Source organism: Equus caballus, chromosome 27 (assembly GCF_041296265.1).
Source record: "Equus caballus isolate H_3958 breed thoroughbred chromosome 27, TB-T2T, whole genome shotgun sequence".
NCBI lineage: Eukaryota > Metazoa > Chordata > Mammalia > Perissodactyla > Equidae > Equus > Equus caballus.
Window position 1 is genome coordinate 31,119,994 of NC_091710.1, and position 26,993 is coordinate 31,146,986.

General features: G+C 37.8%; 2 protein-coding genes across 36 annotated transcripts in view; one reads left to right on the forward strand and one right to left on the reverse strand.

Moving 5' to 3' along the window:
* WRN (WRN RecQ like helicase) overlaps positions 1–9,425 on the reverse strand; it is a 124,655-nt gene extending 115,230 nt beyond the window's left edge. For 15 of the 34 annotated variants that reach the window (XM_070253424.1, XM_070253420.1, XM_070253422.1 and 12 more), the window contains exon 1: positions 9,194–9,415. The gene's annotated coding sequence lies outside the window, so the exon portion shown is untranslated. Of the gene's footprint in view, positions 1–9,193 lie in introns of all 34 variants that reach the window. The other 19 variants (XM_070253431.1, XM_070253416.1, XM_014736585.3 and 16 more) reach the window with 10 other exon arrangements.
* Positions 9,426–9,604: 179 nt separating this feature from the next.
* Positions 9,605–26,993, forward strand: part of PURG (purine rich element binding protein G) — a 34,544-nt gene continuing 17,155 nt past the window's right edge. The window contains exons 1-2 of one of the 2 annotated variants that reach the window (XM_005606339.4): positions 9,605–10,057; positions 10,368–15,533. In XM_005606339.4, the coding sequence (XP_005606396.1) occupies positions 10,374–11,420 (1,047 nt within the window). In that variant the 5' untranslated portion in view covers positions 9,605–10,057; positions 10,368–10,373 and the 3' untranslated portion in view covers positions 11,421–15,533. Of the gene's footprint in view, positions 10,058–10,367; positions 15,534–26,993 lie in introns of those variants that run through there. The other variant, XM_003364228.5, reaches the window with a different exon arrangement.

Here is a 26,993-nt window from a genome sequence, read left to right on the forward strand (position 1 = left end):
CCTCCCATATACTAAGTATTTTATCAAAAAAAGAAACAAAATCATCTTTAAAGGAGGCTGATTGCTATTACTAACCAGCTTTTACAAGAGGTAAGCTTAATTTTTATCAAAAAGCTAAAGTCTCCTAAAACAATTTTTCCCCAGTATTTCTCTGAAGTCTGGTAATCTATCTATTTGATTAAAAAGAACAAACACTCCTGAGATGACCAGATTCAAGATAAGTATACCCAAATTAAGTTTTTCTATATATGAGCAAGAATCAATTCGAAAATAATAAATTATATTTAAACTCACTAACAGCAAAAATGACAACCTACCAACAAATAAAGTTAACATAAAATATGTAAGACACATTTTAAAGACAACTAGAAAAGTTTACGAAGACATCAAAAGAGGGCTAGATAAGGCACACTGAGTTCCTGGATAGTTAGTCTCAAAACTATTAATATATTAATTAAATTAATATAATCAAGCAGCAATATCAAGAAAAAATGTCAGCAGGATTTTTCACCAAACCACACAGGTTTATATTAAAGTTCACCAGAAAGAGAAAATGCTCAAGAGCAGTAAATACTTTTTTGAAAAATAAGATCAATAAGGGAAAACTCACTCTACTAAATATGAAACAGTACAAAACAACAGTAATTAAAATAGTGCAGAATTGTATAAAAACAGAGACGTAAGTCAACAGAATAAAACATATCATGTCCAGAAATAGATCCATGTAAATACAGAAATCTGACATATAATAAAGGAGGCATTTCTAATCTTTAAGAAAGAACAAAGTATTCAATAAATGAGGACAGGGGCCGGTTCAGTGGCACAGCGATTAAGTGTGCACATTCCGCCTCGATGGCCCGGGTTCACCGGTTCGGATCCCGGGTGCGGACATGGCACCGTTTGACAAGCCATGCTGTGGCAGGCATCCCACATATAAAGTAGAGGAAGATGGGCATAGAGGTTAGCTCAGGGCCAGTCTTCCTCAGCAAAAAGAAGAGGATTGGCAGCAGTTAGCTCAGGGCTAATCTTCCTCAAAAAAATAAACAAATAAATAAGGACAAAACCGTCTATAATTCTGATATACCATTATTAGCAAATATTAAAAAGATTAATCATATAAAATATTTGCAAGAGAACAGAAACTGGTCTCACCATTTTCCAAGACATTTTGTAGAAGTTACTAACATTTTAAATTTGCATACCCTTCAAGCCAGCAACTATATCTATCCTATAGAAATACACACACATGGGGCTGGCCCCGTGGCCAAGTGGTTAAGTTCACACGCTCCGCTGCAGGCGGCCCAGTGTTTCGTTGGTTCAAATCCTGGGCGCGGACATGGCACTGCTTATCAAACCACGCTGAGGCAGCATCCCACATACCACAACTAGAAGGACCCACAACGAAGAATATACAACTATGTACCGGGGGCTTTGGAGAGAAAAAGGAAAAAATGAAAATCTTTAAAAAAAAAAAAAATACACAGACATATGCACAAATATATGCAAAGAATGTTCATTACATCAATCTGTAATAGCAAAAACACTAGAAGCAATTAGTAGGGTAAATAATAGCTAGAAAAACAATGACATATCCATAATACGGCATAATAACTGGTCACTAAAAGAATAAAACAGAACTATATATATTAAGATGACAAGTTCTATAACATGTGCTAAATGAAACAGAAAAAACTAAGAGTCAGCAGTAGTTACCATTTAAATTTTAAAATATAAAATGAAATTCTGTGTATATGTAAATGCAAAGAACAATCCAGGAGGATACATATCAGTTAACAGGGGCCCGTAGAGGGAACAGAATGGAACTGAGGTCAGGTATGTAAAGGGAGAGTTTTAATATTCTACAGTTTCTTTCTCAGCAGCATATTTCTCTCTCTCCCTCTCTCTCTCTTTCCCTCCCTCCCTTCCTATGCCCTCCCTCCTGTCTACCTCTTTCTTGCAATCTGAGAGTAATATGAAGGGCCTCTGTAAATATGGAAGTCAATAGTGATTTATATTTTTCCAATTTGGGATCCTGAGTATAAACACAGCCTCACAGTTTTAGTAAAATCAAGAATGAGAGGAGCATCAAGAGGCTGATTATCTTAATACTGGGAAAGAAGAGGGTAAGAAATTCACTTAGCCCTCAGCAAAGCTTTTTGAATGGGACTGACCTCATCACCAGTACCAGAAACAAAACTCAGCTGCCTTAAGGCCAGCAGGGAAATCCCATTTCCCTTGCCACACAACTGACTCAGGGATAGGAACTATAACCCAGGTCTCAGTTCTCTGGTCTCTGTCCCTCGTCCATAATTACTAGATCAAGGTGGTCCAATCGTAACAAAGCTGAGGATTCTGGTATGGGAAGTGATACTTTTGCTCCTGTCAGATGTGAAGTAAGAAATATACAGCCACGGCAGAGGCACACAACCATCTTACAACCATACAAGAAATCACGCTGAAGGTAAAGCACCTTCACGCCTTCTTCATGGAAGAGGGCCAAGCACAGGTCAGAAAAATAGTCTGAACTTGTCTGAAGCCCACTCTATCTCAGAACCTATCAATTAAATAGGCTAATAAATACCTTTTATTGCTGAAGCCAGTTTGATCTGGTTTTTCCATTAGTTGCAACTGAAAGCATCCCTGTTGACAGGATGGGAAAAGTAAAACCTAATACCACTTTTTTTTTTTTTTTTTTTTTTGAGTAAGATTAGCCCTGAGCTAACATCTGCCGCCAATCCTCCTCTTTTTGCTGAGGAAGATTGGCCCTGAGCTAACATCCATGCCCATCTTCCTCTACTTTATATGTGGGACACCTGCCACAGCATGGCTTAACAAGGAGTGTGCAGGTCTGCACCCAGGATCCGAACCGGCAAACCCCCGGCCGCCAAAGCAGAATGCACAAACTTAACCGCTGCACCACTGGGCTGGCCCCCTAATACCACTTCTTGATATGATTTTTTAAAGACGCTATAAAATTCCATTTTATTTATCATAATTTATTCTCTATTGATGACAATTAGGTTGCTTGCAAATTTCATCACAAATAATGTTTAATGAACACCCTTGTGGGTATGTGTATATCTTTAGGCATTCATATTATCATTTCTATAAGATATAAAATAACTAGATATGAAATTACTAGGTCATAGAGTACTCCCACTTCTCTGCCTGCCTTCTCACCATCAAATTATTCACAGTCCTGAGAGATAAAACAAGCCAAAGAAGAAGCCTACACAGAAAACCAAGAAAAACTTCTACAAAAGCTGCATTATAATAAGCCTTTGGTGACGGATTTCAAACTGACAACTAGAAAAGATGCCTTACATCACCTGCCACTCTTACAAGAATACTTAGCTCAAAGAACAGAAGTCCACGAAGGGCTTATGTGTTGACCATCAGTCGCAACATAACCATATGTAACTCAATACCTAACTTTGCAGTGTTCGACATAGATCAAGTCGAGGGTATTTGAGTTGGGTGTTAATGGACCGTTATCATCATCATCACCATCAGTATTGTAGCCATTTATATCTATATCCTACCTTTTCTCCCCCTCTATTGGTCCAGTGGGTCACGACTTTTGATGCACAATTTCTGAGGAAGATACTATCTCCCAGTTTTCTGACTAGTCCTCCTCCAATAATCTTGCCTACACCCTGCTCCACTCATTTGTCCACATGAGGATACCATGTTATTACCGACTGAATCCTTCCAGAATCTAAATTCCAAGCATCTCACTCTCCGATCAACATCTCCTATTTTTCAAGCTCATTCCCTCTAGAAACTCAACTCAAACAATCTTTTGATCCAACTAGGACCTATAATCCAAATCCTTTTACCTTTTCAGTCTCCTCACCCCCAAATAGTCCCTACTTCCTCCTTGTTTAAATTGCAAAGTTATACCCATTTCCTTGCTTATTCCCTTAACTTTATTGCCTGTCTCTGGCTTCATTATTCTCTCCTGACAAAACTCTAACCTTGAACAAAACAAATTCTCTGCCTACTCTGTGCCTGTACCTACGCAGCTGAAGGAATGGAGCAGGTAAAAAACACAACCATGGTGACTGGTCTCACCTTAAATTTGTGACCACCAACCTCCAGTGGACCCACAAGCTTCCTAACAATTCTACAACTTTTCACTAATCTATTACCCTCCCCTTCTAAGATAATTATTTCATACTTTCTCCTCTTAAACCTATCATAACTCTTCCCCCAACCTTACTCTCAGCTAATGACCTTGTTTCAGATTTCACTTAAAATAGAAGCAACCAAAAAAGAACTTTCACAAGTTCCTACCCTGAAATTTATTCACATAATTGTATCTATGCCCATATACTCACTGTGATGGTTAATTTTATTGTGCGAACTTGACTGGGCCATGAGGTGCCCAGATATTTAGTCAAACACTTTTCTGGGTATGTCTGAGAGGGTGTTCCTGGATGCGATTAACATTTGCATCAGTAGACTGAGTAAAGGAGATTGCGCTCCCCAATGTGGGCGAGCCTTATCCAATCTGTTGAAGGCCTGACTAGAACAAAAAGGCTGAGTCAGGGAGAATTCACTCCCTCTCCCTGACTGTCTTCAAGCTAGGACATTAGTCTTCTGCCTTCAGACTCCAACTTGGACTGAAACATATGCCATTGGCTCTCCTGGTTCTCAGGCCTTCAGACACGGACTGGGAACTATACTATCGGCTCTCCTACGTCTCCAGCTTGCCAACTACAGAAGATATATATAAATAAGGAATTAGGAATTGGCCCATGTTATTATGGAGGACAAGAAATACATATGTATCTAGTAGATATAGATAGGTATATATCCCCATGAGCTATCTGTGCTCCTAAATCCAGCCCCTCCATGTATGCACTAGATTCCACACTCTCTCATCTCCTCTAGGGCATTTTTCACCTCTCCCCTGGATCATCAATTTTTCCCTCTCTATTAGTCTACCAGAAAAGTCGAAAAGTCCCATCAGTATATAAATATACTGCAATTTCTCCCATCTTAAAAAAACAAACAAACTTGACTCTTGGCTAACTGCTCCATTCTTCTTCTCCTCTTTACAGAAAAACTACTCAAAAGAGTCATCTAGATTACCATCTCCATTTCCACTCCTTCCATTGTCTCTCCAACCCACTGGAACTGCTCCACTCCACCAAAGAGCTCACAGCAAGGGTACCAATGACTTTCATGTTGTCACATCCTATAGTCAATTCTCAGTCCTCATCTGGCTCAATACAACAGCGGCACATGACATAATTAGTCACTCTCACCTTCTTGAAACACTTTATGAGGTTTCTGTGACAGTCCTTGAGCCTCCACCTACATCAGTAAGAATTCCTTCTCAGTATCCTTTTCGGGTCCTTCCTTACCTCCCCAAACTCTAAACATCACAGCATTCCAGATTCAGGTTACAGACCTATTCATTCTCTTCTCCATCAACATTCACTCCCTTGTGGATCACATCCAGTCTGATGGCTTTAAAATTATCTACAGCACAAAGATGACTTCCAAATTTATATCAACAGCCTAGACCACTCCTCTGAACTTCAAACTTGTAATTCAATTATCTACTAGATACTTGAGTGTCTAATAGGCATATTATACTCAACGTGTATAAAATTTCTCCAAACCGTCCCACACTGTTGAAATTACAATTCTCAGTAAGTGTACCTCCATCCTTCTGATTGCTTAGGCCAAAAACCTTAGAATCATCCTTGACTCCTCTCCTTCTTTCACACTTCACATCCAATCTATTAGTAAATACTGCTAGCCCTACCTTCAAAATAAAGCCAAAATCCGACCTCCTCTCAACCACCTCCACAGCTAAAAACCTGGTCCACATCACATTGCCTCTTATCTCTATAATCTATTCTCAAGGGCAATCAAAGTGATTTTGTTAAAAAATAATTCAATTTAAAGGATTATACACCATAACCAAGTGAGATTTATCCCAGGAATGCAAGTGTGGTTCAACATAAGAAAATCGATGTACTATATCACCTTAATAAAATGAAGGAAAAAACACATGAACATCTCAATGGACACAGAAAAAGCATTTGACAAAATCCAACACTCTTTCATGATAAAATGACTCAGAAAACTAGGGATACAAAGGAGTTTTCTCAACATGATAAAGGGCATTTATGAAAAACCTACAGCTAACATCATAATCAATGGTGAAAGACAGAAAGCTTTCCCCCTAAGATCAGGGGCAAGACAAGGCTACTCACTTTCACCATTGCTATTCAATACTGTATTGGAAATTTTAGCCAGAGAAATTGGACAAGAAAAAGAAATAAAAAGCATTTAAATTGGAAAGGAAGAAGTAAAACTATATTCATAATCCTATATATAAAAATCCCAAAGAACCCACAAGAAATCTACTAGGTCCAATAAGCAAATTCAGCAAAGTTTCAGGGCGCAAGATCAACACACAAAAATCAGCTGTGTTTCTATACTCCAGCAATGAACAATTTGAAAGGAAATTAAGAAAGCAATTTCATTTACAATAGCATCTAAGGATAAAATACCTAGGAGTAAATTTAACCAAGGAGGTGAAAAACTTGTACACTGACAGCTACAAAACATTGCTGAAAGAAATTAAAGAGGACACTAATAAATGGAGAGACACCAGTGTTCACAGAAGAAAGACTTAATATTGCTAAGATGTCAATGCTACCCAAAGTTATCAAGAGACTCAACACAATCTCTATCAAAATTCCAACAGCCTTTTTTTTACAGAAATGGAAAAGCTGATCCTCAAATTCATAGGTAACTGCAAGAGCCCTGACTAACCAAAACAGTCTTCAAAAAGAACCAAGTTGAGGACTCACACTTGCCAATTTCAAAACATACTACAAAGCTACCACATCAAAACAGTGTGGTACTGGCATAAGGATAAACATATAGATCAATGCAACAGAATTGCGCTTCCAGAAATTAATCCTTACATTTATAGCCACTTGACTTTTGACAAGAGTGCCATTCTGTAAGGAAAGAAGGAGTTCCTCAACAGACGGTGTTGGGACAATTGGATTTCCACAGGCAAAAGAGTGAAGTTGGACCTCTACCTTACATTATATACAAAAATTAACTCAAAATACATTGATTCAGGGGCTGGCTCAGTGGTGTAGTGGTTGGGTTCGCACGCTCTGTTTTAGCACCTGGGTTCACCAATTCGGATCCCGGGTGAGGTCTTATACACCACGTATCAAGCCATGCTGTGGCAGGCATCCCATATATAAAGTAGAGGAAGATGGGCACGGATGTTAGCTCAGGGCCAATCTTCCTCAGCAAAAAAAGAAGAGGATTGGCAGCAAATGTTAGCTTAAGGCCAATCTTCCTCAGCAAAAAAGAGGAGGATTGGTGGCAAATGTTAGCTCCGGGCTAATCCTCCTCAAAATAAAAATAAATTAAATAAATACAGTGATTCACATTCAAGAGCTAAAACTATAAAACTCTTAAAAGAAAACATAGGGGTGAATCATCACGATTTTGGATCGGGGAACAAATTCCTAGACATGATACCAAAAGCACAAACAACAAAAGAAAAAAATAGATAAACTGGACTTTATCAAAATTTAAAACTTTTATGAATCAAAGAACATTATCTAAAAGTGAAAAGACAACATACAGAATGGGAGAAAATATTTGCAAACTGTATATCCGATAAGTGTTTCATAAAGAGAATATATAAAGACCTCCTACACCTCAACAATAAAAAGACAATCAACTCAATTTAAAAATGGGCAAAGAACTTGGATAGTTCTCCAAAGAAGATATACCAATGTCCAATGAGCACATGAAAAGGTGCTAAACATCATGAGTCACCGAGGAAATGCAAATCAGAACCATAATAAGACCCCAGCTCATGTCACCACCTAAAATGGCTATAATCAAACAAAAGAAAGAAAAGTTTGGGAGTGGATGTGGAGAAATCGGATCCCTTGTAACATTGCTGGTTGAATGTAAAATGGTGCTGCTGCTGTGGAAAACAGTTGGGCAGCTCCTCAAAGAACGAAACATAGAATTATCACGTGATCCAGCACGTCCGTTCCTGGGTATACACCCCAAAAAATTGGAAACAGGGACTCAAGCAGATACTTGTAAGCCAATGTTCACTGCGGCATTATTCACAATAGCCAAAAGTGGAAAAAAACCCAAGTGGCCATCAACAGGTAAATGGATAAACAAAATGTAGTATATATACACACCATGAAATATTATTCAGCCATAAAAAGAAATTAAGTTCTGATACATGCTACAACATGGAGGAAACTTGAAAGCACTTTGCTGAGTGAAATAAGCCAGATACAAAAGTACAAATATTATATGACTCCACTTATATGTAATATCTAGAACAAGCAAATTCATAGAAAGAGTATACTAGAGGTGACCAGGGGCTGGCCAGAGGGGACAATGGGGAGTTATTTCTTAATTGACCAATTACAGTTTGTTTGGGATGATAAAAAAGTTTAAGAAACAGTGGTGATAGTTGTGTTACATAGTGAGTGTAATTAATGTCACTTAATTGTACACTTAAAAATGGTTAAATTGGTAGGGGCCACCCAGTGGCTAGCGGTTAAGTTCTACGCTCCACTTGGGTGGCCTGGGGTTCCCCTTGGGCTGGGACCTGCACACCGCTCATCAAGCCATGCTGTGGAGGCATCCAACACAGAGGAACTAGGATTTACAACTAGAATATACAACTCTATGCGCTGGGGCTTTGGGGAGAAAGGAAAAAGAAAAAAAGAATAAGATTGGCAACAGATGTTAGCTCAGAGCCAATCTTCCTCACCAAAAAGAAGAAATCCAACATAATTTGCTAAATTACACACAATTCGACCCCGTTGTGTAAATACAGTGTGCCTCAATTTCTGCAGAAGGATAGGCCACATCCGACGGATAGAATCCTAAGGGTACACGATAGGCAACCAGTCACACAAGCTGGGGGCGGAAGGGGCGGGGAAGCACACTTTTGGACTGACGAAGCTCTGAGAAGGCCTGCGGCGGTCGGGGGTCCTTTTTCTGGGAGGTGGAAAGGGGAAGGAGGATGCCGCTTCTAAGGAATCTCCTACACACAGCCCAGAGGCCTGCTGCAAGAGACTGAGCACCTCCCGGGGAGCAGAAGGCTAGAATGATACCCCAGGGTCTGGAGCTGGCGGATGCCGGAGCAGGGAGGTCACCTTACCTGAAAAGAGCCAGTTCTACGGGTCTTCTTCAGCTGGATGACTCGTGGAGCCCCACGGCAGCAGGACCCGGAACCCAGGCATCCAGGCTAAACACCAATCCAACAAACTTTATTCCCGCGTCGCAGAGTGCACGCCCGAGCGTCACGGCGCACATAATACGCCTGGGTCCTGGGAGTCCGACCTTCCCCACTCCTCCCTCCAAGTCCGCCCCGCCCCGCCCCGCCCCGCCCCGCCCCCTTCGTCTGTTCGCGGTGCGCGGCGCTGCAGCCTTTCCACCGGCTGGCTACGCGGTGCGCATGCGCGGGGACTCTCGCTGCCGCTGAGCACTCTGGGAAGTGTAGTCTCTATGCGGGTGACGGTGGGCAGCCTGAGTCCTACATCCCAGCGGAACCTGGAGAAGTCACAACACTCTTGCCACCCCGGTCCTCATTCCCATCGTCACACCTGTCCAGTCACCTCGCACTTGCGCTGCATCCCCACTCGCTGGGCTTCGGTCAGGGCGCGCCCCGAGGGAGAGCGCGAGATTCCCTCTTCCCTTCAGCAGGCTGTGCTGGAGGAGGCGGGGTCCACTGCCCGCCCCCCGCCGCCACCCGCCCGGTCTTCCCCCCTCCCCTCCCCGGCGGGTGTCGGGCCGGTGCCCGAAGAGAGGCGGCGGCCCCCGCAGCGGCCGCAGGAGGGGCGGCGGCGGTGGGCGCCGCAGGCGATGCCCCTGCCCGGCTGCTCCGGCGGGGGGCGGTGCGAGCGGCGGCGGCGGGGGAGCAGGCAGGGGGCGGCGGCTGCGGCGGCTGCAGCAGAGGGGCCGAGAGCTGGCGGCGGCGGCGGTCGTGAAGGGCATCGGCGGCGGCGGTGATGGCAGCGCTGATGTGAGTGTCTGCTGGCTGGGGACCCCGGGGCTGCCGAGCCCGAGGCGGCCGGCCGGCGGCGAGCGGGAGCGGGAGGCCGGGGCGGCGGAGGGATGCTGTGTGCGCGGTGCAGAGTCGGGAGACGCCGCCCGCCGCTGCCGCCCGTCCGGCAGAAGCGGGAGCCGAGCGCTGCGGCTGCCGGCACCGTGCGAGCGCGGCCCGGTGTGGGGGTCCCGGGCGGAGGCGGGGGCAGCGCAGGCCGAGGGGCGTCTGCGATTATTCTCAACACCCCTCCCCCACCCCACCCCGTGTGTCTGTTTGTCACTTGCAGCTGAAGATGGAAAGAGCCAGGCGAAGGGGAGGCGGCGGCGGTGGCCGTGGCCGCGGCGGCAAGAATGTAGGGGGCTCTGGCCTAAGCAAGAGTAGACTCTATCCCCAGGCCCAGCACTCCCACTACCCCCACTACGCGGCTTCGGCCACCCCTAATCAGGCTGGGGGCGCAGCCGAAATCCAGGAGCTGGCCTCCAAACGAGTGGACATCCAGAAAAAGAGGTTTTACCTAGACGTGAAGCAAAGCTCCCGGGGCCGGTTCCTAAAGATAGCCGAAGTCTGGATAGGGAGAGGCCGGCAGGACAATATCAGAAAGAGTAAACTGACCCTCTCCCTGTCTGTGGCAGCGGAGCTGAAGGACTGTCTAGGGGACTTCATCGAGCACTACGCCCACCTGGGCCTGAAAGGCCACCGGCCGGAGCATGGCCACGGGAAGGAGCCAGGCTCCAGGAGGAGACAGAAGCACTCGGCACCTTCCCCACCCGTGTCCGTGGGGTCCGAAGAGCACCCTCACAGTGTCCTCAAAACAGACTACATAGAGAGGGACAATAGGAAGTATTATCTAGACCTCAAAGAAAATCAGCGGGGTCGTTTCCTAAGGATTAGACAAACCATGCTGCGGGGGACTGGCATGATAGGTTATTTTGGCCACAGTTTGGGCCAAGAACAGACTATTGTCCTCCCAGCGCAGGGAATGATTGAGTTTCGTGATGCCTTGGTTCAGCTGATTGAAGACTATGGTGAAGGGGAGATGGAAGAACGAAGAGGTGGAGACGATGACCAACTGGAACTCCCCGAGGGGACTTCTTTCAGAGTGGACAATAAAAGGTTCTACTTTGATGTGGGCTCTAATAAATATGGAATTTTCCTGAAGGTAAGTGAGGTGAGGCCACCTTACCGTAATACTATTACTGTTCCATTCAAAGCTTGGACAAGGTTTGGGGAGAATTTTATCAAGTATGAAGAAGAGATGAGGAAAATTTGCAACAGCCATAAAGAAAAGAGAATGGATGGCAGAAGGGCCAGTGGTGAAGAACAAGAATGCCTCGACTAGAGTGAAATTGAACTCCATCAGGCAAAATTTAAAATCATAAATTGGCTAAAAGTACTGATCCATAATCACTTGAAGAAGTTTTTCCTCTTTTTTGGCCCTTTGTTATTAGTAATACCTCTAGTAGTTTATACTTCAAGGAGTCTGATTCTCATGTTATGTTATACATAGAACACTATAATTCTTATGGGAATTCCAGCCTTCCCAGAGCTAAGTAGTTTAGCTGCTTCAACTGCTCCAGACTATTGAAGTATTCAAATCAGCACAAAATGTGACATTCTGACCTTCTAAGTACCATAACTAAGATTTACCTTGCACTATGACATAATCCTGAAAAAAAGATACATATACTTAATATGGAAGTGTGAATTTCTATTTAACAAATTCCCCCAAAAAGTATTCCATCCCTACTTCATTAAAAGCTGCCAAGCTAATTCCTAGGAAAGTTACCACAGAAACAGAAATTGACCTCAAGTACAGTATTAATATATATATTTATAAACGTACAAGTAGAAATATGTTGTCCATTGGATGACTAATTATTAAACAGTACCGTTAAAGAATCCAATCTTAGAGTTACTGTAGTATTCTATCATTTCAAATTTTGTGGTAACCCTGCAGTTTATAGTTGCCATATCAAAGCCATGGGAGAGTTTTAATTGGTTATTCTAAGCTAGTTACAATCCCATCTTCACCTCTGCTAATTGTACCATCTACTCATATTGACTTTTTAAAGTTTCAAGAATTACTTTTATGTCACTGTTGAGTGGGAAGCTTCATCCTATGGCTTTGCTATGGAAATCTTGGTGTTTTAGCTTTTCATGCTAATTTGAAGGTTGTGAGAAGTTTTTCCCCAAAATATATCATGGACTCAAGGTGTTATATTTTATGCTTCTTCTTTAACACTATTTCAGAGGGGTTGGTGCACCAGTTAACTGATATAAAAATACATCTGTAATAATATATTTTAGTAGCACTTTTGCAATTGCTACCCTTAAAACCATGTCAACACTTCCAGTATAAACCTGGCTTTTCCAGGTGTTTTAATTCCAGAAAAAAAAAAAAAACAACTTTTTCTTAAAAGCATTTAGAATTATAAATTTTCAGCCTGGGAAAAATATTATTTGAAGATTGGTTATAAACATATTTGAAAGGAAAATTCAGGCATTTTCCAAGGTGCTCTTTATGATGCTTAAAAAGGTTTACTTTACACAAGACTCACCCATTTACCTGTATTAAAAATTACTTTTCAGGAAGTGCAATTTTTCAACACTTAAGCAATTTTTTAAACCAGTGGATATAGTGTATCTGTGTACCAACCCACCCTGTGTTGACTGACTGAAATTTTATCTGTTGAGCTGCGTTCTTTTATGAATGAAATTATTGTCTTTTATCGTGGCTTTATTCACCTCCTACACAGTAAGTCCATAAATCGTGTTTAAGAGCCAGACTCTGATTTCAACCCCCAAATATAGCTCTCATTGATGAGAGCTGGCTGCATGGATTGAGATCAGAATGTAGCTCTTCTTTTGTAGGCTATAAGTAATTCAAAATTATTTTAACAAGTTTTTTCCTCCAGAGGTTTGTCCCCAAAGACATTTAAGGAAGGTCACTAAGAAAACTTGATGATACGAAGTAAGAAAGTTAATTTCACTGGTTTGTTACTTAAAAACAAGCCATCAGTAATCCGGACATATATGCTGGTATTGGTTTGAAGATTGTATTTCACGTTTTCTCAAGTAATACGAAGGAATCTCATTAGTTCATTATAATTATGGACCATCTGGAACCACTGAAGGTTAGAAAATCATGTTAGTACCAGAGTTAATAGCACATGGTGGGTGTTGAGACTCTAAAAGTGGCAAGGATCTTTAAACAGTCCTAACTGTAAAATAACTATCGTAGGGTTGACAAAAGGTAGTTTTTGGTCTATGAAGGAGTGATGTGCACTTGAATTACTGTACTACTGATTGTTACTGCTGCCCATCATAGTGCCTATTAATAATAATCAACCTGTCAGATTTGGGCAAACTGGAGCTGTGAATATTCCAGTATTTGAGTGTTCCTATCACTATTGCTGTGACTGTATACTCTCTCTTATAACCTTCCTTTCTAAAATATTTATATCCGTTAAGTCTAAATGATTTTTTTCTTTAGTCTGATAAGATTTGAGTATGTGTCTATATATATATACATAAGTGCGTGTGTGTATATATATGCATACACACACAATACTATGTCAGACTTAAATATCTTTAATTCATTGTATATAAATATTATTAGTTTAACTTGACATTAATTATTTAAGTAAAGAATTAGTTAAGCAGCCAGATTTTCTACGTTGTATGTATACTTCAAAGTTTTTATCATCTCAAAGCTACAGATTGGATAGATGCATATATACTGGAAACTGAATATAATTTAGACTCATTAAGCCTTCTGCCACTCCTCTTGTTTCATTTTTTTATAGTTAATGTATTCATTGAAAAATGAAATGATGCTATGATTTTTTATACTTAAAATTGGCAATCATTCATTAGCCATAATCAAATAAGATCCAGTTCAAAACTCTGGTATTAGGACATGTATTGCCATGTATCTTATAAAATAAGCTACTATTCTTATCTGTGCAATATACGTTTTATTTGTTGTCATATGTAACATAAATGGAGCTGCAATATACATGGTATTCTACAAAATAATAGGATCCCTGCCTTGAAGACATTAAACTCTTAAGGCAACTACGTTAGAAGTCAAAAATGAGCATTAAAGTTAGTAACCAAAATTACTAGTTCACTGTATAATTCTAAAACACTGATGATGTTTGCACATAATAATCCAAGCATAATGTGGTACAGACTCAAAACTGTAATAATATAAGCTAATAGTATGAAATTTGGAAACGGGTTCCTCATAATAGTTGGCAGTGTGCTCCTAGCAATTGAAAGCAGCACTGATCTGTTGCTTATATGCAAAAGATGCAATGTATTATAAAAGTATTAAAGTTCTGCCACATTTTATAATTTTCCTTGTTAAAGCCCCAAACTGCCATGTCCCTTAAACTTGAGTCAAACACAAGCTTATTTGCACTAAAGAGCATGGCCAAAAAATAAATGACAGGGTGGAAAAGCTAGTTGGAACCTCTTGAAATAATTGGTTCTAATGGGAGAATTTCACATTTGTCTATTTGAAAGCTATATGGTCCAGGCAGACAATCTGTCAGTTCACTAATTTAATAATGCACTTTACCTTTTGTATATAGAAAATGTACATTTATGCCACTTGACAGGTGGGATGTGTTTCAATAACTATGTAGTTAGAATCTGTAGGGTGATCTCTTGCATGCGTATGTTTGTGTTGAAACTGCTGTAGTAACAAGTTCCCATTCAATCAGTGTAATGGAGAAGGGTAGAAGATGCTTTTGAAAGAAATCCCAATACATTTAACAAAGAATTTTAAAGTAGAACTCATATTTGTATTCTTAAGGACTAGAATCAATAAAAAACTGTTTCTAGCCCAGATTAGTATTACAGTTGAGACTATATCTAGTTGAGACTCCCCATAATACCCTGAAAGTTAATTTTGGGAATTTGTGCAGACAACAGATTTTTTTAATGATTCTGTTTCATTGTTGCTGTATGTTTAACTGACTAATGAAAAGACAGTACATGATACTGTATTAGAATTAAAAGTGTGGTTGGCTGATACGGCGTCATTAAGAAAATACACAGACTAAAGAAAGAAAGTTTCAAATTAAGAAAATGCAAAGAGGCTAAGAACAATTGCTAAAATAAATATATTATTTCAAAATTTGCAAAAGAGCTCACTTTCACCAACCAAAAAAGGGTATTGGGGGATTTAGTGTATCCTTCCATCCTAAAGACTTCCTAAGATGTACATTTGAAAACTAGATAATTGTTGCTTAATAATAGGTTGTATGTACTTTACTAAGAAACACTGTGTACTGACGATTCATCAAGAGTATGCTATATTTATTGCATTCATTTTATAACTCTGGATAAGAATACATTATATATAGTCATCTTAATATAATCATGTATTTATATTGTAATTTTGCAAATATTTTCAGTAAAATAAACATTTATCTGAGCTGTACAATTTGAAGAGGATGAAATTGGAATACACCCTCAGACACTCATTTTTAGTAAGCAGCTACATCGAAAGCTGATGTATGTACTATCATTCCTTTAGATTTTGTTTTATGGTTATTTTAATATTTAAGAGACTAGGACTTAATTTGAATTTTTAAGTGGTGTTCTGAAAATAATTTTTTCATAAGTGTGACTTTTTTTCCTGCTTATTTCCAAATGTCTTTCATTGAAACTGCTTATCAAATCCTGTTCCAAGCTTTATGTGAGGGCTTAGCTTTAGTCACAACATAGTTTGAAGTCTGTCTTTATCAAAACACCAAACGTCTTTGGCAGGATAAAATCTCAAGTAGACTACAAAGAGAAGTTAAAATTGATTCTATGCCAATAGAATAATACAGGTGTAATGTTTATCACTGCCAAATAGGATTCATAAAATCTTTCTGAAGTTTCCTAAAGATTTCTTGAACTTCATAGAGAAATGGTGGCTAATGACTTGCCCATCAGAGGAAGAGAAAAAGGATGTTAGCATGTTGTTGTGACAATCTATAATCCACAAAGCTGTAGCAATGAAGTACAGGGAAAATTTGTTTTTCCCAGTTTAATGTCATATGAAAATTGAGTGTTTGGATCCGAGTTACTCTGTCATAAAGTAAATATACCGAAATTTGTGTAGGTGGAGCTTAGAAAAACAATCTATGTGTTAGTATATTTTCTTGTATAATGTAAAAAAATTTAGTCTTTTTCTTAATTTGACTTAATTTTTAAAATTAAATTTATTTTAGTAGTGGCTTTTTAATCAATATTTTTGAATAAGGAAAACATACATATAGTATATAATTTAAATGCTACAGATGGGTAGACAGTGAAAAGTAGCAACCAATGTTACTAGTTTCTTCTTTATCCTCCTAGAGTTACTCTGCATATACAAGCATATGTGTGTATACATATATTCTTTTTAAACATACAGATGAAAACATATATACATTATACTGTACCTAGTAGTATCAATTTTAGATCTATCATTTTAAGTGAATTTTTTCCCTTTTACCTAGATACCACACTTGATCTAATTAAGACATCATTTAATTTATATTAGCACACCAAGGGAACCTCAAGGAAAATTTTAATGAATCCCATCGGTATTTACTTAAAATGCAAATACATGTATATATTAATTTTAAAATTATAAATATTCAGTTTCCCTTCCCTATCTCTAACCACCTTGTCTTCCTATCTCCCCCCCTCCTTTCCCCAAAAAAGCGTTGGTCTTTTTCCTGAAGTAATACAGTTCGGGACTGCCAGGATATTAAACTGTTTAACCAAGTGTTTTTTTAGATTAAACGTGTTCTCTAATGAAAAACACCCAAATTTTAAAATCTTTAACAAGTTATCACTTTCAGTCAATTTTTACTAATTCTGTTATTATCTTATTTTTATCCAAAGACCTTTTCATTGTAAGAGCAAATGAGAACTAGAACTATAGTGAAAGGTTATGTTATGAGTCTGTTGAGATCTTTTGACTTATTAACAGGAGCATTTATCTTTATGATGAAAAGGTGTAAGGTTATTAATGAATAATTCATTTAGCAACTTAATCAAATCCAAGACTAAACAAAGGGGTAACACTAGTCCTGAGAGTTTAGAGCATTGATTCCGCATTGAAGGACCCAGAGTCTGTCAGATGTCCTTGGGACCCGAGGGGTACCCTGCTGATTTGGGGAGAGAGTAAAAACTTTGGGGCTATGAGGTTCCAAGTGCAACTAAACCATCTCCACTATCTGCTGGAAGAATATGAAACAGTAGATATAATTGTTTAAAAAGGAAGTTAGCATAATTATTATTCCTAAAAATGTAGGGAAAGCTGCTTTAATAGTTCCCAAACCCCACCATCACCCAAAGAAAAAAAATCATAATTCTCTTTTCATTCACATCAAGGTTGTACTTCAGGTTACTTAGTTCTAATGACCACCAAGAAAAAATTATCTGAAATAGTAAAGGTCCCAGACTTGAACCCTGAAGGTACCTATCAGAGTAGATATCCAATACTATTAGGAATATCTTAAAGAATATATGAGTTGACGTAGAATTTTTTAATGGGTTGGTATCTGTAGATTTTATGAAAATGTTAAAAGTTTTAAAAAATTAAAGCATTGATTTAATCTTTAGAGTAATATCTCCATGACTGGCAACATGATTTTCTGTTTGGAAAATTTGAGAGGGGTATTGTTAAAAGACGGGATTGTTTTAAACATATATTTTTAAAGCATAAAAGAGTCTGCTTATTTTATTTTTATGATAAGTAACTCATTCTTTGCAGAATCTGTAACATTGGTAAGAATCTGGTATTTACTTGTTTACTCTTAAAATGGTCTATATGTATTGTTCCTTATTTAAAGAAGAGGGTCAAAAGAAAGGTAAATTCACCTTCAGGAATGAGTTTTGCCTAAATTTAGGCTCAAAAAATATTAATAATTTCCCATCCTCAATCAGGGAAGTTCCCATGGTGGTGCTTTCTGGTAAATTGTGTTTTCCAAACTTCAGCTTCTTTCTAATCTCTTGTGAGAAATCACTTATTCTTATTGAGGCCAGCGGCTTCTAGCAGTAAATAAAGTTACTCATAATGAATTAGTGCTGCTGCGGTGAAGTTAGTTTGTGATGTGAATATGAAGAAAATACTCGTTTAAATGGAATATACAGTCTCTTCTTTAATGTTGTTGACATATTTTTCAGATTGAATAGTTGTTGTCTGTCCTCTCATGTTTCTTATATTTGGTTTCTGAAGTGTTACTCTATTCAATGTTTTCATTGTTCCGGGAAATAATAGGGGTAAAGAAAACGAAAAGTAATCCCTAAGATAAGTGTTCATAGTATTTAAAAGTTAGAGTTGCTCAAAGTGCAAGATTGGGGAAAAATATGCTTTTGTTGGTTTTGTCTTTATCAAAATAGTGGTCTAAGTCTGATTATTTTATTTGAGCTGATTAAGTCAGAATTTGTTTTATCTGAGAGTCCTATATTCAGAAATATTTAGTGTTGTATTTTTCTTAGGAAAAAATGGCTCTGTACGATAATACTCATTTTCAGGATTTTATTTAGTATTTGTTGTGGATTCGATGAGGTTGTTGCCTAGAGGTAGCAGATATAAAAGAAGAAAGAGAGAAGAGAAAAGTAGTGGCTTATTATTTTGCTTGCCTGTAACAAAAAGAAATCAGTCTACCAGAAATGAAAGAAAGAAGTCATTCTCAAAACTAAATCTCTATTTAGCCTTTAAAAGAGCATTGAGAAAGAACAGTAAGACCTAATTCTGCCAGTATGTGTGGCCTGACCCTGAGCAAATCATTTAACTTCTGTTGGATGGCTTCCTTATATGAAAAATGAACAAGATTGTGCTAGAAGCGAAGGTTCCCTCCTACTCTAAACTTTTGCGATTCTGTATCAATAGAGTGTGAAAGAAAAGATAGATGGAGAATACCAGAATTGGAGAGTGTGAGTAAGAGAGTCTCTCTTTAGATTAAAAACTATTACAGTGCAGCAACCTGTGATGTTACCCAAAAGAACATACAGTTTTATAACACGTATGTATCTCTCTAGCCACACAAAATAAAACTTTCTTCCTAGTGCTTTTTAAGACCAAATTGTTAGATACTGACTACGTAACTATCCTATGCTTTAATTTTTTTAAAAGAAATATTTTTATTATCTTATATGAGGTCTCATTCTTGGAAGCATCACTTGTCTCTACAACTTCTGTAATCATTTCTTATATTCCACATGACAAAAGAATTTGAAAAATTCACATCACTTGCTGAAATGTCATTGTTCCTTAAATAACCATAAATTGCATTGATAAATAATACACTGCAATTCTCATTGCAGTGGTTCCTGAGAATCAAGTACTGCCTTTGACCCCTATTTCCTTGGTCCTGTTGAACTTCCTGTTACAAGTAATGATGTCTAACAAAGAAAATCAGGAAGGACACTGAACTGTGAATCATGTTGTTCTGCTTTAGAGGACCTGTAACTACTAGGGTGTGCAAAGGTAAAACATCATAATGAGTTTGTTTGTTTGTTTGTTTTTAGCCTTGAGAAACCGCAGAGGTTGATGATCGGAGGGGAAGAGAAGCAGGACACAAAATTTTTTGTCTTAGAGGCATTTATTTGGGTACCGCACTCCTCCAGTATGCAGTGCCACCACCACTGTCAATAGAGAGGATTAAGAAAGAGTGGCACCTTTCTCCCTAGGCCTGTCTTTTTTGTTTATCAAAGACAGTATTTAACAGTAAACAAAGTGTATTTTGAGGTGCATATACACATGTGTATTTTGTTGGTTTCAAAAATATCTGTGCACGTAAAATTCCATCGCAGAAACATTCAATGTAATAAAACAATCTTAAGCCTGGCGGTAGTTCACAATAGCAATCTGGTTGGTCTCCTCTCAACAAATTCTAGAGAGCGAACTGGCTATTGTAGCAATTTTTTTCTCTCTTCTCCCTCTCGTCAAACTAGTAGATACGTTTCAGGTTTGTGATTGCTGCTGCTTCGCTGTTGTTTGAAATCTAAGTGGGATATGAGAGAATGGTTTAGTCTGGCAGTCCTTTGCCCTTACCATTCTGTAGACGTTTTTCTTAGCTTTCTATTTCAAACATTCCAAGCAACTTTACCAAAAGAACACACCTAAGTGCCAAAACTACCCAGCAAATAAAACAACAGAACCATAAGATAATGATTTAGGTATAAGGATAAGGATGTATACAAGACCTAGATACAAAACATTCCTTGTCCTTTGCTAATTTACTTCAGAAACTGCTGTATATTATTTCTAGGTTCTTCAGAGTAACGATGTGGTTTATACCAATGATTGTCAGTCTAGCATTTCAATAGGACAAAATATTTCGAAGGTTCAGTTGAGTTTGTTATGGAATTTTATCAATTGCTATTTAGTAAATTCTCCAAAAAGGGTAAACCCTAGTATAATCAGGTGTAAAAATAGAATTCTAAAATTCCATCACTCATAACCTTCTTTTCTTCCCTTCTTCCCTCCCATACACTATACTCTTTTGGAAATGGGTAAGAATACGAATTTCTCCCACTACCGCCGTGGCCCCATTACATCCTGTTTATTTGCTCAAATGACAGTTGGAATACAATACAAAGAAAACTGAAGCTGCACTTTGCAAATTTAGAAATTGCCCTATAAATAGATCTATAGACTCTAAGAAAGAAGAACGACTACTTCGCTCAGCTTCTCTCCTATGTATTCCTGTATAGCAGTTTAGGATGAAGAGAAAACGGTTCACTCGGGATGATAGGGACTGAGAGGTCAGTTACTCCGACTTTTCAATACGCAGTGGATCTTCAGAAAATGTTTTGTCTAGCGTGATTGACAGGTAATTTCAGAAATGAATTTAGCCTCTAGAAAAAATTGCACCATGACCATTTTTAAAGAAAAGGTGGTAACAAAAGGAAGAATCAGTCAAGATTCATTATTACTAATACCTATTACTTATTGAATGCCTACCACATACTTGGCATTGCTGGGCCCCTTATATCTATTATTTCCAATCCTCATAAACAACACTTTTATCATCCCCATCTTAATATAATTTTCCAGAGATTCAGAAACTTGTTCAGTATTTCAGAACTAATATATTTGAACCTAAATTGACACCAAGCCAAAGATTGTGCTCATTCTCTTAGGCCTGACTGCCTTTAAGACTTAACTGTGAAATTTAACCCCCAGACGAATAAAGCACAATCTACCCTCAACCACCACTGTAAATCTGCCTCAGATTACTGGGAATTATCTTATCCAAAACTATTCCCTATATATTGGGCTGGTGCCGCCAAGAGACACTGGCTTATTTGAGGGTTCATCTGATTGGATGAAGTATGGTGCTAACAAATACAATTTATTTGATCTTTAATATAGTTTACAGATTGAACCTTTAATCCGAACCATCTATTTCAAACAATTGTCAATTTTTAAAAGGGATCAGATGATTAGGATATAGATGGGTCATCCCAATTCTACCCTTAAGGGTAGAGAGGAGACAAAATACTATTCACTGTGAGTCTACCATTTCATTTTCATGAACCGAAATCAACTGATTATGTTAAATTGGTTTGGAAATAAGTCTTATCAATATTAGGGAGAGTTCTATTGTTTTTTGCAACTTTTTCCGCCATCTCACACTTTCTACATTCATTTCATTTATTTTCCTATTTAATTACCAAGTTTCCTCTTTTTTCCTTAAATCCGGCAGGATAAACTGAGATGAATGCTCTATTTACAGATGCATACACATTTTTCTGCATTGCTCTAGGCCAGTGGTTTTCAAACTTTAGTATAATTAAGAATCACCTAGAGGGTTTGTTAAACCACAGATTGCTGGCCCCTACCTCCAGAGTTTCTGTTACATAGGTCTGGGGGAGTGGGGAAGGAGAGGACCAAAACTGTGTGTTTCAGACACATTGCCAGGTGAGCCAATTCTGCCCATCTGGGGACCACAGTTTAAGAACCGCTGCCCAGGTTGATGTGATTTTACCTTAGCTATAAAAGATAATAAAGGAGAAACTTGGTCAAAACAGCTGTAGCATCTTGGTAGAAAGAGTACTCAGTGCTGCTCATTCTGCCTTGAGAAGTTGACAAATCTTAAAACGAGCAACATTTTTTATAAATTGACTAGAGTTTAGGTGAAAATTTTTCTCTTCCCTTTTTATTTTCATTATATTTAATAACTTTTCTTGGTTCCCTCTGATTTTTTAACAGCTATCTTGAGATAATGCTGATAGGAATTAACAATTATGAATCCTTATATGAAAGCTTAGCTTCCAAATTTACGGAGACTGAAGCATAATTTTAATGTATTAAATAACTCTGGTGTATAAATCTTAGTAAAGGAAAGTGAACAATTTCTGTACTAAAGATTTATTAATACAAGTTTTACTGAATGTTAAACATTAAGATTGAAGGGACCTTACAACTAGTTTAGTCTCTTCATTTTCATTTTGTGACATATGTCATATAACTCAAATGGTTCATAATTACTAAAATAGGCTAAGTAAATAGAAAATAAAGGCTAAAGCTTAAAATGCTGATTATCTCTTAAGATATGTAAGTGGTAAGAAATATACTAATTTCTGTTAAAAGCATATAATATTTTACCATCTTCTTGTGTCCTATCTACATGTGTAGGATAGAGAAACTATGTATATACTGTGTGTATTTATGGTACTTTTTTCAAATTAACAGTTGGACGCATTGATTTAAATTTAGACATACTTCACCTGGACACTGAATGAGCATGTTATTTGAAAAACGTACTTACATATTTAAAAATAATTTATATTATGTTTGCCATCCTGTGGACAGTCTATAATTAATGTGTTGATCAAAATTAATAAAACCATATATTATATATAAATCTATGTAATTGATATAGTCTATAACTATACATAACCTCTTAGTAACTGTCATTCTAGTGGATCAGATCCTGTCAGAAGTACTAAATAAATTAATAGATAGACATTTGGCAGTTCTGCAACTTCATTAATTTCTCTTTCCAACCACTACCCCTTCAAAGATTAGTGCTCCAAAACAATGAATGAATTCCTAATTGTGAAAGAGATTAACAGCCGACATAACAGAAAGAGTTACCAAATGAAAAGGATCGTTACAAGGCAGTGTAACTTTTGTTAAAATTCTCTATCCTGTTTGTATTATAGCTACAATTTAAATTCTAGATTTAAAAATATTAAATTTTAGAATTATAATCTGAGCAGGCTTCAGGCAGAATAGAGATTTATAGGAGATTTATGGGAGATTTCGCCTCAACATGAGGGCAAACTTGAAGAAGTAGGGTTACCTCCCTGTTAGTGGAATTATTTAGGACAGAGACTAGACGTGCACTTAATGTAGGATGCATAAAGGGAAGTAATAAATCTGAAAAAAAGCTGGACGGTTGTTGCCATGCAGCTTCTTTTCAACTCTGAGAGTCAGAATTTCTTGGGAATAGTACTTGGAACTTATTGTATTCAGGTCTTCTGTTAATTTACCAGATTGGATAAAGAAGTGTGATTTAAATTTTTCTAGTATTATTCTAAAAATATATTAAGAAAAAACTTATTTCCTCCCACCCGTTGTTATTGCTAAACAACATAAGACAGAGTTTTCAAATTTTCATGAGCTTTACTAATTAAATGAATTAGTTAAGATAGGTTTTATGAAATTTGCCCTGCAAAATTATCAAGCTTTTATAATGTTCATAAGAAAATTTTCACGTTTAATCATTTTTTTCAGAAACAATTATATGAAGGAATAAATTCAGTACTTATATTGCTCTTTCAAAAATACCTGCTACAGGTTTATTTGGAAAGACATAAGTGATAATACAGAAAATAGGAAGACTAGATTATTGGATATTATCAAATAAAGCTTTTCTTTATAAAAATCCAGATTAAATTCTATTTAAAGGTTGAAGCAATAAAATAAATGTTTTCATTCTCCATTTTTTCTTGCACTACTAATTTAACTTAAGATGAAAAGAAACAATGTAGTTTGCTAATTTCATCTTAAATTTTCTATTTTAGAGAACAGGTTTCCAAGTAAGTTGGTTATTGCTGCAAGTAATATTTGAGATTCTCTCCTGATGAGTTTCAAGGCTTTGTAAAGGGGAAAAGGGTAGCTGTGGCAATAATATCTAAATTCAGGGATCTAGTATGAAACTCAGTTCTGACTTGCATGGTCCACGTTTTCTTGTCACTTCTTCCAGTCATCTGTACTTTCTCGAGATACTGTAACATTTCCAAATTTCAGTGGACACATAATAATACCTTGTAGAGAGAAATCTGAGTAAGTTGAAATGTATTACACCAAAGTCTATATACTATATCTGTGTTACAATTTCTAAATATTTAGCCAAGTAAATTTTACTGTGCACGAATATTACACGTGTGTGTGTGTGTGTGTGTGTGTGTGTAAAATTTTAAAGAGAACCCAATCTTTCCCACTCCCACTTCCATGCCCTGGAGAAGTAATGACAAATTGGCTTCTTCTTGTTTGTTACTACAATTGATTGGCTGCCCTAAAGTGCTATGTTGAGAACTTGAAATCTGCATCTAGAGGGAAGGAGAAGAACAGCATTCATGCCAAATATTTTCTCTTTGTCATTCCTGCTTGAGAGCAACAAATGTTCTCATTGTAGTTCTAGAAATTTTAAGCTTAGCCAGACAGCTGGCTCTTGCAGCACAAACTACCATTTGACTCACCCAGGAATGTATTTCTTCTAATACTTCAAAGAGATTGTTTTAATCCAATCTCCGGTATGCCTTTGAGGAACTCAAAGAATCATGGCCGTGATGATGTCATCAAGAATACCCTTAGGCATTAAACTGTTTATTTGTCTTTAATGAGTTCTAACCTCCATTGAAATGACAGCAGTTTCTCCCTTTAAAATTTAGTCCAGTCTTCCTCAAACATTAGTGTACATAGAATATTAAAAATGTAAGTTCAGGTCCCCATCCCCCCAGAGAGTCTGATTTGGTTGGTCCAGGGTGAGGTTCAGAAATTGGCGTTTTTGCCTTGCTTTTTCTGATACAAGTGGTCTGGAGGCCATTCTTTGTCATGGACTTACACTTGCATCCTTTCTTCCGTATATTTCCAGTTGGAATTGTTTAGGTTTTAATACCGTCAGCCATAACACCGTGGTGTATGGATAACACCATAGATAATGATTTGTTGGTTATGCTGTTAAGTAATATCTAGGCCTCACTTTAAACACAGAGAAGCTAAATACATAAATCCAAGTGTTTACTGTAAGATTTTGTACTGTCATATTGACTAGCTTTGTGGGCAATGATCACTAGGAATGCTAGTTTCTCCCCTGCCTCCAAAGCTCAAATTCAAGCTACTTAACATTTAACCACTGGTTGCATACTCCAAAGATTTCACAACCAGAACATTTTCTGAGTCTTTCCAGCCTGAGTCAAGTCTTCTGACAAGTTGACCCTCTAAGTCTCAAATGACTTTTCTCAATATTTTTTTTTTGGATATAAATCTATAATGTATTAGAAGTATAAAAAAATATCCTTAGTCAATCTGAATATCTCACTCTCCTGGTCTTGTCCAGATATTTTTAAATTGTGGTAAGAAAAGCACATGACATAAAATTTACCATCTTAACTATTTCTAAGTATATAGTTCATTAATGTTAAGTATATTCACCTTGTTGTACAACCAATCTCCAAATCTTTTCATCTTGCAAAACTGAAACTCTATGCCCATTAAACAATTCCCCCTCCCCTGACAACCACCATTCTACTTTCTTCTCAACCTTTTTTTAAAGAAGCAACATATTTCCTTAACTCTTCTCCCATCAAGAATGGGTGTATAGTTATTGCCACTTAACTGTCCAAGTATGGTCCTTATATCCTGTATTATTATAATTCTCACATGTAAAAAGATTTACCATTATAAAGCAATTGTGCTTATATTGAGAGATCCTTATACTCTTTGGGTGACTGCAAATGAAGGAGGTTATATCCTGGAAGCTTTGTACTGATTTACGGGGAAAGACGACTCTAGGTCTCATGGGGACTCCAAAGGGATATTTGTACTTATTTGTTTGTTTCTTTGTTGAAGGTTTAAGGTTAGAGTTACCAGGGCAATTAGGCTTCAATCCTGGAATTTCTGTAGATTTTTCCTATGGATATTCTAGGATTGTTTTCTCATTTCTTACATAATAGATTGGAAGTTTTTCTGGAATTTGACAGTGTTAATGTTCACTAAATGATTTCGTAATCTTTGCTTAGTAGAATATGAAACTGTTTACCTTTAAGCAGCTTTATTAGAAACGTAATTTGGGAGGAAATAGGCATAAATAAAAGTGCATTTTCTGCAAATTGAGTGTTTCAAATGTTACTTTCAAAATCATTGGCAGTAAGAAAAACTTCAACCTAAGAAACACTCTTAAAGCTCTTATTTTTCAGAAGTTTTTCTTCAAAGAATTTCTCTTGGGGCCAGCCCAGTGGCATGGTGGTGAAGTTTGCACAGTCTGCTGTAGCAAACCAGGGTTTGTGGGTTCAGATCCCGAGCATGGACCTACACACAGCTTATCAGGCCATGCTGTGGCAGCGTCCCACATACAAAATAGAGGAAGATTGGCACAGATGTTAGCTCAGCGACAATATTCCTCAAGCAAAAAGAGGAAGATTGGCAACAGATGTTAGTTTAGGGCCAATCTTGCTCACCAAAAAAAAAATTCTCTTTCTCTGTTATTAAAATTTTTTCAAGAAGTCAGTGAAATTTGAAATTCTGCAAGCAGTGTCTATCTAAATAACTGGAAATGCTATGAATATTATGCTCATGATTTTGACATAGGAAAAAAAATCTACCTTTTCTTGGCCTAAATTATCTTGGAACTAACACAAAAACTGGTTGATCATGATTCTTGGATAATGATAACTGAAT